The following is a 16,456-nucleotide window of genomic DNA, read 5'->3' on the forward strand; positions in this document are numbered from 1 at the left end:
TTTGTTTGCTCAGACTAGTTGGCTGAGTGCCAACTAGTTGGGCGCTCTTCTAAGTGTTGGGCATGTAACAGCAAGACAGAATCCTTACCCTCGTGGACTTGATACAATTGATTGTGAAAACAAATATCAGATGGTGATGAGTGTTTGGAGAAGCACAGAGGAAAAGAGCATGGGATAGAATGCTGGGGTTGGAGACCGTAGGATCCTATTACATATAAAGTGGTTAGAGAAAGCCTCCCTGAGAGGGCAACAGGAAGACCTAAAGGAAGGAAGGACGCCATGCAGCTCTGGGGGCAGGGCCTTTCAGGCCTAGGGGACAGCACAGTAAGACCCTAAAGCTGAAGCGTGCTTGATGAGTGTGAGGCCGGAAGGACTGTGTGGTGGCAAGGAACAATGAGAAAGGCAGAGGTGAGAGAGGAGGCAGGGCAGTGTCCTTTGGACTCGAGGCCATTGCACCACTCCGAGGGAGAGGAGTAGCCGCTAAAGGGATCACTCTGGTTGCTCTGTTCAGACTAAGGTAGAGGGGGCAAGGGTGGAAGCAGGGAGACCAGTTGGAAAGTGACTGCAATGACCCAGGTGAGAAAATGGCTTGGACTGTGGTGATAGAAGTGGTTGGGTTCTAAAGGTATTTTGAAGGTAGAGCTGATGGATTTGTTGGACGGGATGGAAGGAAGAAGTAGTGCTTGTGACTCAGGGCCCAGTATCAAGGCTGTCAGACCCCTGGAAGATGACCCTTCTCCCAGGACTGTTGAAGGCTTAAGCAAAGGAGATTCCACCGAGTCACCCCAAAGGGGTAGCAGTGCGAATGGGTGCTTTGAGTTGAAGGGCGAAGGACAGCATGAGAAGAGGCAGGGTGGGAGCTTTGGGGTTTTCTACTATGGGACAGACCCATGCTGCTGTAGCAGGCCCCACCCCAAATGGAGATGCCAGGGGAGGCTGGATGCCTAGTGCCACAGCCTTGACACACTTGGTTTGGGAGTGAACACAAGGACAGACTGCATTTTCACCCACTGTGGACTCGTAGCCAGATTTAACTTGTTTAGAAAAACTAAGTGCTGTCTCATTTTCTGTACCCATGTCTTGTGGAGTAAATCGAGACCCATTATACATATTTTATAATGGTCACTTTTGCTTTTAAAGACATGTGCATTATTCTTGTAATCAGAACAAATACAAACATTTTAGAAAGAATGGTGAAATGGTCAACATTAATCAATTCGGAGTGTCACGGAGTTAGCCTATTGAGAATAGAGTAAGCGGTGCCCTCAAGGAGTGAGGGGGAAGCCAGATGTAAGTAAGAATGGAAAAGGAGAGTGTGCACCACTGAAGAGGTGAATATAAGTCTCATTTGAGAAACTTGAAAGGGTAGGAAACAATGAATGGTAAGAACATATGCCACGCAATTCTGAGTGAAGTTTATTAAATACCATGTACAGCCAATGTAGTAATTCAACATCTATTTGTCAGATCGATCCACTGCATAAAGGAAAATAGATGAACAGAAAAATCTGTGTCTGCATAGTACATGCGCTTGGTGTATGATTTAAATGGCAATACTTTAATTGGTTATATATAATGTCAGTTATTTTTCTTTCAGAATATATTTTTTATAGTAACCTATTCTAGCAATAGGCCTTAATACTACTGCAGATAAACAGGACTGCAAAAAAAAAAAATCAAAAACAAAATAAGAAAAACCACTATAATTGAGATAACAGTTACCTTCTCTCCCAGAAAGAATGATTATTTAAAATTATAACACTTTACAAGGGCTATTTTTGGGCTAAAAATCGGCAGGTAAGTTATTTTGGAATTCCTTCATTTAAATGTGCAAAAAAACTTCATGACTTCCTTATCTTACTCCCCCTTCGGTTCAAATTTTTAAAATTATTTTTCTATACAAAGTAGGTACATGGACTATACAAAGTTAAATATACATATTTACAGTCCCACTTCTTAAGCATGTGATTTTTTTTCTCTTACTGATCCCAGAAAGACTGCAGAAGTTCAGTAGTGTGGGGCTTGCCTTTACCCAGAAGCATGGCTAATCTATTCAAAATGTGTTGCAGGGCATGCCGCCAGTTAGTTGCACTTGCGATTAATAAACCTGTATAAATATCTCAGCATAAAAATAGGTATTTTGTATTACTAAATGTCTGAAGACAAAGGGGCAATTGGAACCCTTTGTTCCTTGTTGTGTCATATGTAGGAAGCTGAAGTTTGATGCAGATTTTAACAGATGAGTTTATTAAAGATGGGCAAATTGGTGAGGCATACCTGGGATTCTGGAGATATACAAAGTCGTGAGGCTGGCATCATATGCAAATGTGGCTTTACAAATTGGTTTATTTTCTAGCTGTATTTAAAGAGGTGTTCAAACTTACCTACTTAATCAATAAGCACCCCTCAAAAAACAGATAAGATCGTGTTATGAATGGTTTGCATCTAAGAAAGACCAGGAAACACATTAGCCAATATACATTCCAAAATGGGTGATGCTGCTGTGTGAAATGCATGTGGATATGCACTTGAACTAGACTCGGAGCGGGGAGGAGAGACAGAAACAGAGTGCCCTTGGATGGTGAGGTGGACCTTCCAAAGCACTGAGTGTTTCTTAGGGAATATCAATAAGTCCCTTTCTACCCAAGAAGCTCATCCACCCTCACCTATAGCCCCAGCCCCACCTCCACCATTAGTTCCACAGCCTTTCCCCCTTGGGATTAAGGCTCTGCTCTGTTCTAGTTAAAAACCAGTGTTTCTGTGAAGAAATAACACCTTCCTCTTATCAGTCATGTATACTTTACTGTGAAGGAGTCAGTGGCAGTTGCTTTCCTGAGAGCATGCTTTGAGGGACAGGGAGTGAGGGTACTGTGGCTCTCTGATGGGGGTGGGCAGCTGGTGGGGGTCCTAAGATGCGTAGTGGAGGGAGAAGCTGAGGCACTGAAGACAAACTCTGTGTGCTTATAAAGACTCTGGGACATGGGTCCTAGGCCAATTCTGAGCTATATGCAAAGAGTCAGGGTTCCTGTACACACCCTATCAACCTGGAACTGCTACTCCTATTTGTGACCTTGGATGTGTATTTGTGGGCAGGATGAGAGTTTGAAGACCCTGGAAACAGTTCCAAGTATTTCCAGCCATAAACCACCTTCAGACAAAGGTTCTTCCAGCATCCTAGTTGTTCAAGGTGAGCTAATGGAGACAGAAATATGACAATGCTTTCTAGGGTCCCTTCAGGGAAAATTCACCTCTTCCTCTCTCACACCCTTCTTAGCACTTATCACAGTCTCTCTTGATTCAGTATTTTTGTGTGTCTGTCTCTCCAACCACCTCTGAGTTCCCAGCAGGCAGGGGATGAGTCATTTCTATCTTTCTCTCTCCAAGGTGTCTAACAGAGTGGCCAGTAAGCATCCTTGAATTGGATAAAGTTGTGATGGAACACCCCAGGCATCCCAGGAGCCTCAGTCCCCAACAAAAGACTGGCCTCCTGGGAGTGGCAGAATCACGGCCTCACTCTTAGGGCCACTGTAGCTGCACCTTCTGTTCTAAAGAGAAGCCTCACAGGGTGAGTCAGGATTCATAACCTACATAATTCCTATTCCTACATTTGGGGTAGTCCTTGGACTCCTATGGCCAATGAAAATGGAGACACGGTGAACCTCTTCTAAGGCTTGGAGCGTGGCTTGCTCATCAGTGGCCCCTGGCATCCAGTGAGTCACTGAACACCATCCTTGGTTCTCTGTGAGAATAGGCCTATCAACCCCAAACTGTCCTGGCCCAAAACAACCCAGAAAAGAAAGAGCAGCAGTGGCATTCGGCACTGCCCTGAAGGTGACCGTTCATAACAGCCAGTGATACGGGGAAGGGGCCGCTGCAAGGGCCCTCAGGCTACAGTCACCTGGAAATACAAATTTAACTGTCTGCCTGGCCACCCTGCTCCAGGGGCAAACCTTGTGTGCTTTTGTGGCTGAACACCGGGGGCGTCAGTGGCAAAGCTGCACACAGGCTGAATGCACTGGGCGCCTACTTTGATCTCCATTTCCCCACCTACCTCCAGTGAGGGACTGGGCCTTGGGTAGTTTGGGGTCTCCACTACTGTTCAGGGATCGCCTTGGCAGCCCTGACGGGTCTCTCACAGCACTAGGGGACTGGCAGGCTCCGGGGCGACTGGGGGAGTCTGTGTGGAGCCTTGGAGGATGGCTGGGGATCTGCCTGTTGCTCCGAGGGCTCCTGCAGGCTAAATGACCTTTTGAGCCAAAGCCGGTCAAGCCTGAAGCAGCAAGAAGCATTTCTGGCCTAACTGCTCCTGGACCATGCTGCAGGTCAGATTACTCAAGGTGGGGCGGGGGTGGGGTGGCAGGGAGGGCAGGGCTGGAGTGGCTCCCAGAAGCAGCTAAGTAAATACCAACTTGCTTCATTCCTTTTCTGCGTGGTTCAGCCCTGATACACGCAGTAAGCTTAGACAGTAAGTAAATGCAACACTTCTCTGTCCTCTCTTTTTCTTCTTTCTTTATCCACTGCATTAGTTTTCCTACTGACTCAATGTTTAAATAAAGAGACAAATTCATGAATTATGCTTCATCCTCCAATAAAAATCATCTCTGTGGTTTTCAGTCTTCTTATAGATACAAAGGCTTTACATAGTTGCCTGGGAAAGTACCAAACTGCCTTGTCCTTCTTGAAGTACCTATTAAAAAAAAACAAAAAAAACACACAATGAGAAGACTCACCCATTTGAGTTCAGAGAGAGTCCTTGGTAACAATCCTGCAGCTTGTAGAAGGGCATTTGGTTTCCAAATCACTTTCCCCTATCTTATCTCATTTAGGCTGCAGAATAATGCTGGGTGATAAGCAAGGCGGGCATTTCTAACACTCCCATTTTTTTCACAGGAAACCCAAGCTCAGAGAGACAGACTTTGAATCCAGGTCTCTGACTCCCAGCCCATTGCTCTTTCCAGTACTTCTCCTTTATGGAAGAATGAACAGTTACCAACACAACAAGGTACTGGGGATTTAGAATTTCTAAACTGTAGGATTTCTAAAGTCCACTGGCTATGACTGCACAGCAAAAGGAAATCTCCCTCCTGAGCCTAGGCCCCAGATTGACTCCCTGTCTTCACTACCAACCTTGTCAGGGTTCCCTCTGAGCCAGGAAAACTGAGCTACCAGGGAACAAGCCCTTCCTGGGCTGCTCCACATCCAGCATTGCTGGATCCCTAATCTAGCAATAGTTCCTTCCCTTGGGATTCTCTCTCTAAAGCTGGGAGATAAGGGTGGAGTGGCAGATAGATGTTGTGTCGTCATTACACTCTCATTAGCAAACATCACAATGTGATCATTGCATCCTTTCCCCGATCGGCTTGGATAGGGCTTCAGAATCCTGCTGAACACACTTCAAGCAGCCACTATCAGTGGGTTGGAGTTGTTGCCCAAAGTAAAACTTCTAGGCTAGAAGAATGTGTCAAAGCTAAGGCCATCTAAAACAGCTAGCTGAAACCCCAGGGGGATGGTCAAGGAGGCTGCAGAGAACTGAGATGGTAAAACCCAGAGATGTGCTCATATGAGTGGTGAGCACCTTTCCTGACAGATGAGAAAAACGAGCTCTCCTGGGTTATTTTCTTCATAGTCTGAACACAAGGCCACTTTTCTAAGTGTTTGAGGAATTAAGGAATCTAAAATATTTCCTTTATCTAGCTGCCGGGCGGATGCCCCTCACCCCATCCCAAGTTCTCATAAAAATGTAAACACTCCTGGAAGAGTTTAACAAATCCCTACTAGCCTGCACTCTAATAGGACAGCCACGTGTGGCTCCTGAGCCCTTGAAACATGTCTGGCCTGAACCGAGCGATGCTGCGACTGTAAAATACATATTGGATTTCAAAAACTTATGTACAAAAAGAAGAATGTAAAATATGTCCCTAGCAATTTTTCATACTGATATGTTCAAATGATAATATCTTAAATGCACTGGGCTTAATATATTAAAATTAATTTCACTGGTTTCTTTGTACTTTTTTCAATGTGGCTTTCAGAAAATTTTAAATTTCATACATAGCTTGCATTATGGTTTTTTTTTTTTTTGCGGTACGCGGGCCTCTCACTGTTGTGGCTTCTCCCATTGCAGAGCACAGGCTCCGGATGCACAGGCTCAGTGGACATGGCTCATAGGCCCAGCCGCTCCGCGGCATGTGGGATCTTCCCGGACCGGGGCACGAACCCGTGTCCCCTGCATCGGCAGGCGGACTCTCAACCACCGTGCCACCAGGGAAGCCCCATTATGGTTTTTTTTTGGCTGTGCTGTGAGGCTTGCAGGATCTTAGTTCCTGACCAGGGATTGAACCCGGGCCCTCAGCAGTGAAAGCACAGAGTCCTAACCACTGGACTGCCAGGGAATTCCTTGCATTATGTTTCTATTGGACTTGCACTGCACTAGAATGTTGCTGACTTTCAGACCTGGTTTCCTTCTGAATAGAACCTCAACGTGGTGAGGACCACAAAACTTCTGTGGGCCCTGGGAGGAGGATGGGGTAGTTTTCTAGGAGGCTGGTGAGGCCAAGGCAAATCTTTCTGGCTTCCTATTTGTGCTGAAGCCTTGTTCTCACGGCCCCAGTCCTGACATTATTTCGATTTAGCAAAGCTTTTCTAGGGAGATAGGAAAGAGTTGGTCTTTGGAAAGAAGATAAAGGTAAAGCCAGTTGTTTAAGGGGTAAACTGACACAAAGAGTGTCAGTGGTTCCCAGGATTATATTTGTGCCTGAGCAGAAAAAACAGAGGCTCAGGGAGAGACGAGCCTAAGTTCATATACTGGCCCTACCATTTGCTACCTGGGTGGTGACCTTGGGGCTAGTTACTTAACAACTCTTTGGGCCTCAGTTGTTGAATCTGTGGAAAGAGGATAATTCTTGCCTTACAGGCTGTTTGTTGAGAGAACGTCAGTAAGAAAGTATATCAAGCATCTGTTTTGTTACAGAATCTCAAATTCTGATCCTTCTCTCCCCCATCCTATGAAAGTGACTCCTTTAATTAAGCAGGTTGCTTTGAGGAAAGTTATTAGAAGCCTGGAGTAAATGAGGTCTTTGGAATGTCTACACATATGTTTGAGCTTCATGGCAGAAAGCTAGGCTCAAGTGTTCTTGTGGTGTTCCACAGGCATTTTAAAAATTAAAATTTCCGAATGTAGGACGGACAGATGCGCAATAGAAATACAGAGGGAATTCCCTGGCGGTCCAGTGGTTAGGACTCAGCGCTTTCACTGCTGGGACCTTGGTTCCATCCCTGGTCAGGGAACTAAGATCCTGCAAGCTACATGGCACAGACAAAAAAAAAAAAAAAAAAAGAAATACAAACAGAACTCAATGGATGAAGCTGGCAACTGCCCTTCCATGCAGTAGATGTTGGCATATTTGGTTGTCAGGTTCAATGTTATTATCATCCACACTGCCCTGAGAGCAAACATAAACTGGGTGGCTCATCGTTCCTAATGGAGGTATAGGAACTGAGAAGGCCCTTCTCTGTGTAGAGAATAGTGCTCTCTTCGTGACTCATCACGCCTAGTTCTTCCTTCAATACACAACTGGTAAGAAAAGTACGATGTCACTTACCAACAAACCATCCATCGTCACACTTTTCCATGACATCAACAATGTCTCCATCCCGGAGTTCCAATTCATCAGCATTCTGTGGTATATAGCTATACAATGCTTGGTAGCTAAATCTGTGAGAGAAATAAACATGGACTCAAACACTGATGGAATTAAATAATGAGTTTTAAAAACCATTTCAGCTGAATCAACATTTGGGTAGTGTTTCCGACTCATCAGTGGGGATAAAAGTGTTTTATTGGCTGTTTCTCTAATAATTTGGGGAGATCCATGTGATAAGCAAATTAAGATTCACAGGGATGGGGAACTTCTGAGAAGCAAGTCCTGATCAGTCCTTTTATTCAGTTTCATTTGGTTACCACAGCCAAGCTTTTTTGTCTAGATGCTCCCCCTTTAAAGTTAATCTAGTCCTTTTCTTAACATAGGGTAATACATGTAGATTATCAAGGTAATCAGAAGTTACTTAGGTCCAGAGACAGACATTATATTCTGGTCACATACATTGGAGAACATGAGGCAACTGTCATGTATACATATAATTTTTAAAAGTACATCTCAATTGCCTCACTGTTTAGCAAAAGTACCTTGAGTTTCTTTACGTGCCAACACACATTTCATTAATTGCTTTTAAACGTGGATGCCACTTTTCTGAAACTCTTGAAAGCATTTCTATCCCAGTGATGTTTGGGGTTAAGATTTTTATTTGCTAGTTAGTTGGCCTAAGGCAATTTGGTCTGTTCTGACAACAGGCTCTGGAAAAAGCTGGACTACTTGTGAAATCTGATACCTGTTTTGGCAACAAATAAACGCTTGTTTTCATTTATTCTTTCGATAGATATTTAAGAAGCGCCTACTATGCACCAGGTCACAGTTCTGTTTACTTGCTACTTTGAAACACAACAGTAGCAGGTAAAACTTTGCAAACCAACCCATCATCTACCATTTTCAGTGGATGTCAGTGAATTCCAGCATGTGGGCAAGAGAGACTAGAAACAAGTGCAGTCAGTTCCTAGAAACAAGAGGTTCTGCTCTCTGCGAAAACCAAAGGGGCAATTTAATTTTACATATTTATTCAAATGTAGTGAAACTCTGGTAGATGGATTTGCCTGCCAGAAGGAAGGTCTCTAATGAGGAATTAAGAGTTGCAGATGGATTTCCAGTTGGTAAATGAATACATTTTGCTGTTTCTGTATTTGCCTGCTGTCTCTTACCCAACCTGGACTCGTTACGATGCCTTAGGCCCTTTACTGCCGCCGTGGCTGCTTTGCCAGTCTCAGCTCTGGGAGATTACTCCTGTTATCTGCCTCACTGTCTCACCCCAGACAGCGGAGACCGGCTGGAAACAGTCCTGCAGCCTTGCTGCTTGGGTGCCCGACTGGCTCTAATTTTGGAGGGGCTTCATGCTGTTCGGACACGGTTCCATAGAGTCCTTCCCCCGCCTCTGAGCAGAACTTTAATTTTCCTCCCCTCCTGCCCCTACTGCCATGTGTAAGGAAGGGTCCCTGCTCCTGGCCAGGCTAAACTCCCTTCCCTGGGCTATTTCCTCGACTTAACGTCTTCTCTCTCACATGTTTCGATTCTGTTAACTCCTTCTCAAGTATAGATGTGCTTAAGCCTCTGCATCCTAAGAACAACTCCCCCGTCTCTGCTACTCCCTGAACCTACAGCCTCCCTGTCGCCCGCTCTGCCCACTCACCATCAGCCCTCTGTAACACAGGGTCTGCCTGCAGCCGCGCTGTCATTGCAGAGGTCACCAACGATTGCTCCAGGTGCCACCTGGAGGACATTTCTCATTTCCTACCCTCCTCGCCTCTCTGAAGCAGGGGCACCACTGGCCACACACTGCTTGCTCTGTGGCACACAAGTGAGTGCTCCTAGACCCTCGCCTGTGTCTCCCGCTGTCTCCTTTGCTGGCTGCTACTCTGTTGCCTTAAAAGTTGGTTCCCCAAGGATCTATCCTCAGTTCTCTTCTCCCTTTCTCCCTATCTCCTCGGGGAATCTTATATTCTTATCTAATCTTATATTCTTCCATGCACCAGAGGCCCACTCTTTCCTAGCTCAGGCCCTCACCACTTTTTTGCTGTGTTCATATCTCCAAACCACTGTCTTTGTCCTTCGTCTCTGAAATCCACTCTCCACTCTGTTGACTGATGTATCTCCCTAAAACGAAATCCAATTAATGTGTTCCTCTTTTTTTTCTGGCCACGCTGCGTGGCTTGCAGGATTTTAGTTTCCCGACCAGGGATTGAAGCCGGGGGGCCACAGCAGTGAAAGCGCTGAGTCCTAACCACTGGACCCACCAGGGAACTCCCAGTATGGTCCTGATTTTAAAAACCTTCAGTGGCTCCTGAGTGAATGCAGACTAAAATCCAAATTTATTTCAGTTGCATTCTGGATTCTACAGTCTGGTCCTAACCTGCTCCTTGAGCTTTGTCTCCATTCCCTCCATGAACTGCACACCGTGGCCACAGGCGTTTTTCGATGTTCTCCAAACGCACTACCTACTCCGGGCCTTTGCACATTTGGTTTTCTCAGCTGAGAAGACCTTTTACCTCCCTGCTCTAGCTCTCAAATCCGATTTGTCTTTCAATGCTTATTCCGGAACTCCCTTCCTCTGTGAATGGAGCTGACTCCTTTGTGCTTAGAACATAGATATCCAATACTTTTTTTTTTTTAAATGAATGGATCAACCCTATTCATTCCTCTCCAGTCAGAATTAACACTCCTTCCTCTACACTGTCACAGCACTAGGAATGAGACCAGTCCGCGCAGCTCCCAGTTGCCCTATATGGCAGTAAATTCTTTACCTCTCTCCCCCAAGAGTCCGTGACCTCCTTTATTTACCTGCCACCTATTTTCACGTTGGCTGATGGGAAACAGCCTTAACTAGAAACCCTCAGAGAAGCTTGGAGTGACTGGTTCATCTCCCCCAAATGGCTGCCCCTCCCACAGTCAGTCAGTGACCCACTTCCTCAGCCCAACGGTCTACTGAGAACTCGAGAACTGAGGTTCGCCAAGTGTACTTACAAATCCTGGGAGGTTTGACTCCTGTCTGGGGTGACTCTTCGCTGCTGGGCTTGAGGTTGCTGAGAAATGATTAGAGATGATTTATTGTCAGAAGGGGATACCTTGTGATGAAAGTCAAGGGGATGAGAAACAGTGCTGCAGTAATGAACAGATTTTTCGGCAATGTTTATGATCTCATTGCAAACTGCTTCCTGTGGTGGCCCCGAGATATCCAGAAACCCCCATAAAACAGTCAACATGGGGACAAAAAAAAAGAAAGAGAGGAAGAGATGTAACATTCCAGACGAAGCACATAAGTCCAGGGAAACAACAGAGTTGAAGATCCAGGTTAAAAAAATAGATATTCCAGTAGTGGAGTGCAGGAGGAATCCAGGTGTAAGCATGGAAAAAACAGGTAAGATACAGAAGAATTTGGGATTTAGTATGAATATTTAAAAAAAAAAAAAAGGCAGCAGCATAAAAGCCCGTAATTAGTGAGTAACTGTTACAAATGGAATAATTTCAGGATAGAAATGCAAGTATGTATCCCCAATCATGCACTAATATATTAATTTAATCCCACATGTAGGCAGAGTAGAAATATGGTCTCTAAATTCCTCTGCTTTTTTTTTTTTTTGAGGGGAGAGGGTGGCCTAACATCTCTCTCTACTGCAATAGCCATATAATTCTTGTAAATAATGGCTCTGTGAGTTAACCAGGCATTACTCCAGTCTAGACTCTACAAATCAGTAAGAATTCTCTTTAGAAAAGCTACAGTCTTATTCAACAGGCATCTTACCACATAGCTCTTTTCAGATTCTGTGAGATCAGGTCCTGCTCTCAATGAATGATGAGAAGGCTGTGATCACCAAGCAAATTATAAGGGAGACATTTTAGCAGATGTCACATTGGAAAGGATTCAAAATAAAAGTGTGAGCAAATACACATACCACACCATCACATTCAATGACACCGGATACTCGTGGCCTATGGCCACCGAGTTTCCAAGACAACACGGTGGGTGCAGAGGAGAAAATGCAATGTACAGAGTTAGAAGCAAGGTTCCAGGCAATGAAATGAGCAGTTGGGAACATGGCTGCAGTGAGGTGAGAATGAACAACACAGGGACCCCAGATTGGCAGGGAAGAGACACAGAAGGGCTACCTTAAGGAACAGTTATGTCCCTCTGTAACCACACACGTTGGTCCCCTTGCTCTCAGCTGGCAAGCATCTATGGAAGGGCTGCTGTACCAAAAGCCAGTTCCACTTATTCTGACTGGGAACCTCCTCTGGCAGAGCAGGCTCATAAAAGTATCAGGTATGCCATTTTCCCGTGCGTAACTCCTTGGTAATATGTGACGTATCAAGTGAGACTGTTCCCCAGGAAAAACGTGCACATGATACTCTCCAGCTAAGTATGCGATCGATGAGTTCTGATATCTCATGGGGCAGAGCTTGCTTCCAGAAACAGGATGGTGTGTCCTGACACAGTGGTAGAAATGAAACTATCACTCTTCACTCACCAGCTTAGGTCCCACATGCTGACATGGAAATAAGGTGCAGTCATGGCCAAGCGGATCTGTCTTTTAAGTAAGGATCCTATAGCACAGGCCAGGCCTTCACTGGAAGAATGTCTGGCATTATTTATCCCAGAGAGGATTCAAATCCAAGCTCTAAGAAGTCTCCCTAAATGAGTATTTGAAGAGCCATCCTTGGAGAAACCCTCCAGGTAACGTGCAATAATAGTGATGAGTCACAGCAACTCCAGGGCCTTCTAGAAGAGCACTCAGATCTTTAGTGTGTGACCCACTTGTTTCACAGGAAGGCCCAGAGAGGGTGAGGGCCTCCCCTGAGGTCAGCCAGCAAGTTAGTGGTAGACCTGCCTCCTGGATTCACCTACTGTCCCGTTGGACCTTCTCTTTCATCCTCGGACCATTTCCCTCATTATTAAGTGTGCTCACTGACATTATTTTCAATGAGTCCCACAGAAACCCTGGAGACAGGCAGGACAGGGTTTATCATCCCATTTTCTTTTAAAGCCCAGGAAGCGGATGCTCAGAGGGGTTTAGTGCATTCCCCAATGTCACACAGCTAGCAAGAGGTAACACTGCCTCACCACACCATCCCTTCCTGTTCATCTCCGCTGTAAATTCTCATCCATTAGCACGGCCTGCAGGACCAGCTTTCATCCCAGCCATCACTTCTATACTCTCATCCTTTTGGAAAACCTTTTCAAGTTCTCCAAACTGGAATCTCTTAAACCAGCGCCCTTGGACTCGGGGAGAAGAGACAGAACTGCAAGGGTTCTGCTCTTTAGAAGACGTCTCAGGACCCGCGGGCCTTTGCCAGGTGACTGGGAGCTGACCTTGTGTGGCCCCACTCACTGCCCATCCAGCCTCTGGATCAAGGCTTCTGCATAACAAATTAGAGAGAAAATGATGACACTCCCAAGCATCTACTATATGGGCTTCTGTGTGGCAGCACTGAGTGGGTGATACCTACAGGCAGATTTTGACTTGATAGAAGGTAAAACTTTCTGAACATGAGAGCTGTCCAACAGAAGGGAGTGCCTCGAGAGGAAGTGAGTGGTCAGTCCCAGCAGCTGTTCAAGCTGAGGCTGTGTTGACTTCTGCTAGATGGGATATTGTAGAACACTGCTGCTCAAACTCTAATGTATGTCAGATTCACCTGGGATCCTGTTAAAAATGCAGATTCCCATCTGACACATCTGGGATGCATCCTAAGCCTGTTCATTTCTATTTGGTGGTGCCCATGCTGCTGGTCCACAGACCAACTTTGGGGAGCAAGGCTGAAGAGCACCTCAGTTACCCAACACCGAGATTCTTTAGCTACAGTGTGCCAAGACTGGTGGGTCTGGCTCACCTCAGGAAAATAAAAGTTCTCATAAAGAGAGAAAATATTTCCAAACTCCAGCTGGTGGCCTAACAACCTCAGGTCAAGTGCAGTACAAGGAGAGGATGCAGACAATTTATTGACATGACCTCCAGTTTACCAAAGCCCCATAGCATCTTTCGAATCAACTTTAATCCTAAAGGAGTGACTGGAATCAATCATTAGCAAATATTTCACACTTAAATTTAAAAGAGGTTTGGTGAATCAGCTACATTAAGAACCACTTGATATTTTACTATCCCTTTTTTCTTTGGCTGAGCCGTGTGGCATGCAGGATCCTAGTTCCCCGACCAGGGATCAAACCCATGCCCCCTGCATTGGGAGCTCCGCGTCTTAACCACTGGACTACCAGGGAGGTCCCACTGTCCCTTTCTTTTGTAAAGCATCTTTTTTTTTTTTTAAAGTCGCTTTCAAAGCACATATAGGGGGGCTTCCCTGGTGGCACAGGGGTTGAGAATCTGCCTGCTAATGCAGGGGACACGGGTTCGAGCCCTGGTCCGGGAGGATCCCACAGGCCGCGGAACAACTAGGCCCGTGAGCCACAACTAGCGAGCCTGCGCGTCTGGAGCCTGTGCTCCGCAACAAGAGAGGCCACGATAGTGAGAGGCCCGCGCACTGCGATGAAGAGTGGCCCCCGCTTGCCACAACTAGAGAAAGCCCTCGCACAGAAACGAAGATCCAACACAGCAAAAATTAATTAATTAATTAATAAACTCCTACCTCCAACATCTTAAAAAAAAAAAAAAAGCACATATAGGTCCATTACCTCACATGACTTTTATACTCACCCTTTGACTTGGGGAGGGCAGAAAAGGAAATTTTAAGGCTCATGGAATTCTGAAGATTTTCACAAGGTGGCAAAGCCACTGAGTACTGAACCTCTCAGGTTCTAGTCGCCATATACCACCTCCCTCTTGGCTCATGATGGGATAGCTGGGGTAAGGATGATAGCAACACCCAGCTTCTGCCTCTCCTGAAAACAGGCACTGTAACTTTTCTTGAATACCTTTTCTTTGTGTAAAAGGTCCAGTGTGCAGTAATGGATATCATCCAATCGTTAACTCAAGGATCCGCAGTTCTGAAAAGGGATCCTGACCCAGCTAATACCCTCCTTGGACTCAGGTCATGTGCAAACCAGAGGATGATCGTCACCGCAACCTTCACATCTAGACAGACTTAACATCTAGTACAAACTCAACTCATCCCTGAGAAGTCACCTGGTTGCTTACTTAACGTCTGTGGAATAAATGAAGACAGCAAGAAAAATATTTATCCTGTTAGGTAAGATTCAGTTTCTCCCTATTTGAAATGCATTCCTTAGATTTAAGCCAAACATCTCATACAGCGGAAATGTAAACCAGTTTTTTGGGGGGGGGAGTGGGGTGGGTGGAGTAGAGGTGGGTACAGCATGTGGACCTTTGGTGGAGATGGAAACCATTGATATCCATTACAGGGACTCGCCCTTCACTTTGAAGGCTGTTTACTTTCAGACATTTTTTCCCTTTGGGCGTATGTTTTGTCTTTCCCTGGTCCCACTTTCTAACCATATACAGCTTTATATATCTCTTCCTCCGAACTTACGCTATCCAATATGGTAGCCAGTAGCCACATGTATCTACTCAACACTTGAGATGGGGCCAGTATGAACTGTGCCATAAGTGTAAAATTATTTACACTTTTTACGAAATTATTTTTTACAAAATTATTTCCCAAACTTAGTATAAAATAGCTCAACAATGATCCTGATTATATATTAAAATGATACTATTTTAGATATGTTTGGTTAAATCAAATATAACTAAAATTAATTTCACTTACTCCATTTTACTACCAGAAAATTTTAAATTACATACGTGACTCACGTTATATTTCTGCTGGCCAGTGATGCTGCCAAACCCTCCCGGGTCTTAGTGTACACCCTTCTGTAAGCCTAAAAGTGGACAAAGTTCTAACCAGGACCTCAGCCAGGGCTGGGGATAAAGGGACTATTATCTCATGCTAAGTACATTTCAGACTCTTGGAAATACATTCCAGTTTTTCACATGTTTAGAAAAACAGCCACCAGCGCCCCCCGCCCCGCCCCACTGCACTGCCCTCCCGGATCAACAGTAAGCAGGTGATCATTGCTGATCCAGAAACAGCTTTGCTTCCATATTTGCACACAGAAACACAAGTCGGCCCTCTTGGCCTGGAGCTTTTGTTTCATTCTTCCGAGTGAGCAGCCCTTCATGTGTCCTTGCTCTGTGGCCCTGCTGCCTTTCTACCTTCAGTTCACAGCGGTCCCTCAGAAATCTGACCCTGCATCCCTGGGGCTGTTAATCCCTCTGGATCCACAAAAAACACCTGGTGCTCCTATGAGTTACTAAGCATTCTCTTCCAGCTCTGGGCATGTGCCAAAGCCTTGAAGCCCAAAATAAAATGTCCCCAGGCTAGAGGCCATCAGGAAGTCCTGGCGACGTGGACAGGGCAGAGGACTCCACCTCCACGTGGCCCCGAGCCCCTCTAGAAGCGGCACGAGTCTCTGCTCTCCCAACCTGCGTGCATGTCTCAGAGATGGCGTGCCTCTGCTCATCACATACCCCAAATCTCTTCTCCTCAGACCTCCCCTCTCTGGAGACCCACACTGGCCTCCCAGGGGACACTGGACTGGGAGGGAGGAAACTGGGTTCCAGGACAGGGTCTCCCAGTAATTTATTGATTTTTGAGCAAAATGCTTAACTTCTTTGGATTTCAAGTTCTTTGGAAAATAAGAGGCTTTGGCATGACTTACATAAACATCTTTTTTGGCTCTGAAGTTCGAATGTAGTAATTAGGCTGTGCTCATCCTATGAATTGAGGACCAGGGCCGGGCAAGGCTGAGCTGGCTTAGGGGGCCAGCACACCACTCACTGCCCACTGGAGATGCGGTGGAGGACAGATTGACTGTCACCTCCGGG

General features: G+C 45.6%; 1 protein-coding gene and 1 long non-coding RNA gene across 7 annotated transcripts in view; one reads left to right on the forward strand and one right to left on the reverse strand.

Moving 5' to 3' along the window:
* LOC149747291 (uncharacterized) overlaps positions 1 to 16,456 on the forward strand; it is an 85,380-nt gene that overhangs the window by 51,397 nt on the left and 17,527 nt on the right. For 2 of the 5 annotated variants that reach the window (XR_016387991.1, XR_016387992.1), the window contains exons 1-3: positions 2,826 to 3,565; positions 4,891 to 5,002; positions 14,545 to 14,801. This is a non-coding gene — a long non-coding RNA (uncharacterized LOC149747291). Of the gene's footprint in view, positions 1 to 2,825; positions 3,566 to 4,890; positions 5,003 to 14,544; positions 14,802 to 16,456 lie in introns of those variants that run through there. The other 3 variants (XR_016387995.1, XR_016387993.1, XR_016387994.1) reach the window with 3 other exon arrangements.
* The window catches only part of SORBS1 (sorbin and SH3 domain containing 1), a 241,929-nt gene continuing 226,866 nt past the window's right edge, over positions 1,394 to 16,456 (reverse strand). Inside the window, exons 26-28 of one of the 2 annotated variants that reach the window (XM_089897262.1) lie at positions 10,629 to 10,819; positions 7,602 to 7,714; positions 1,394 to 4,687 (exon numbers count right to left, since the gene is read on the reverse strand). In XM_089897262.1, the coding sequence (XP_089753388.1) occupies positions 4,620 to 4,687; positions 7,602 to 7,714; positions 10,629 to 10,819 (372 nt within the window). In that variant the 3' untranslated portion in view covers positions 1,394 to 4,619. The remainder of the gene's footprint in view (positions 4,688 to 7,601; positions 7,715 to 10,628; positions 10,820 to 16,456) is intronic. The other variant, XM_089897261.1, reaches the window with a different exon arrangement.

This window comes from Delphinapterus leucas, chromosome 16, assembly GCF_059928025.1.
Source record: "Delphinapterus leucas isolate spDelLeu-1000000601 "Yukka" chromosome 16, BTC_Dleu_Yukka2, whole genome shotgun sequence".
NCBI classification, from domain to species: Eukaryota; Metazoa; Chordata; class Mammalia; order Artiodactyla; family Monodontidae; genus Delphinapterus; species Delphinapterus leucas.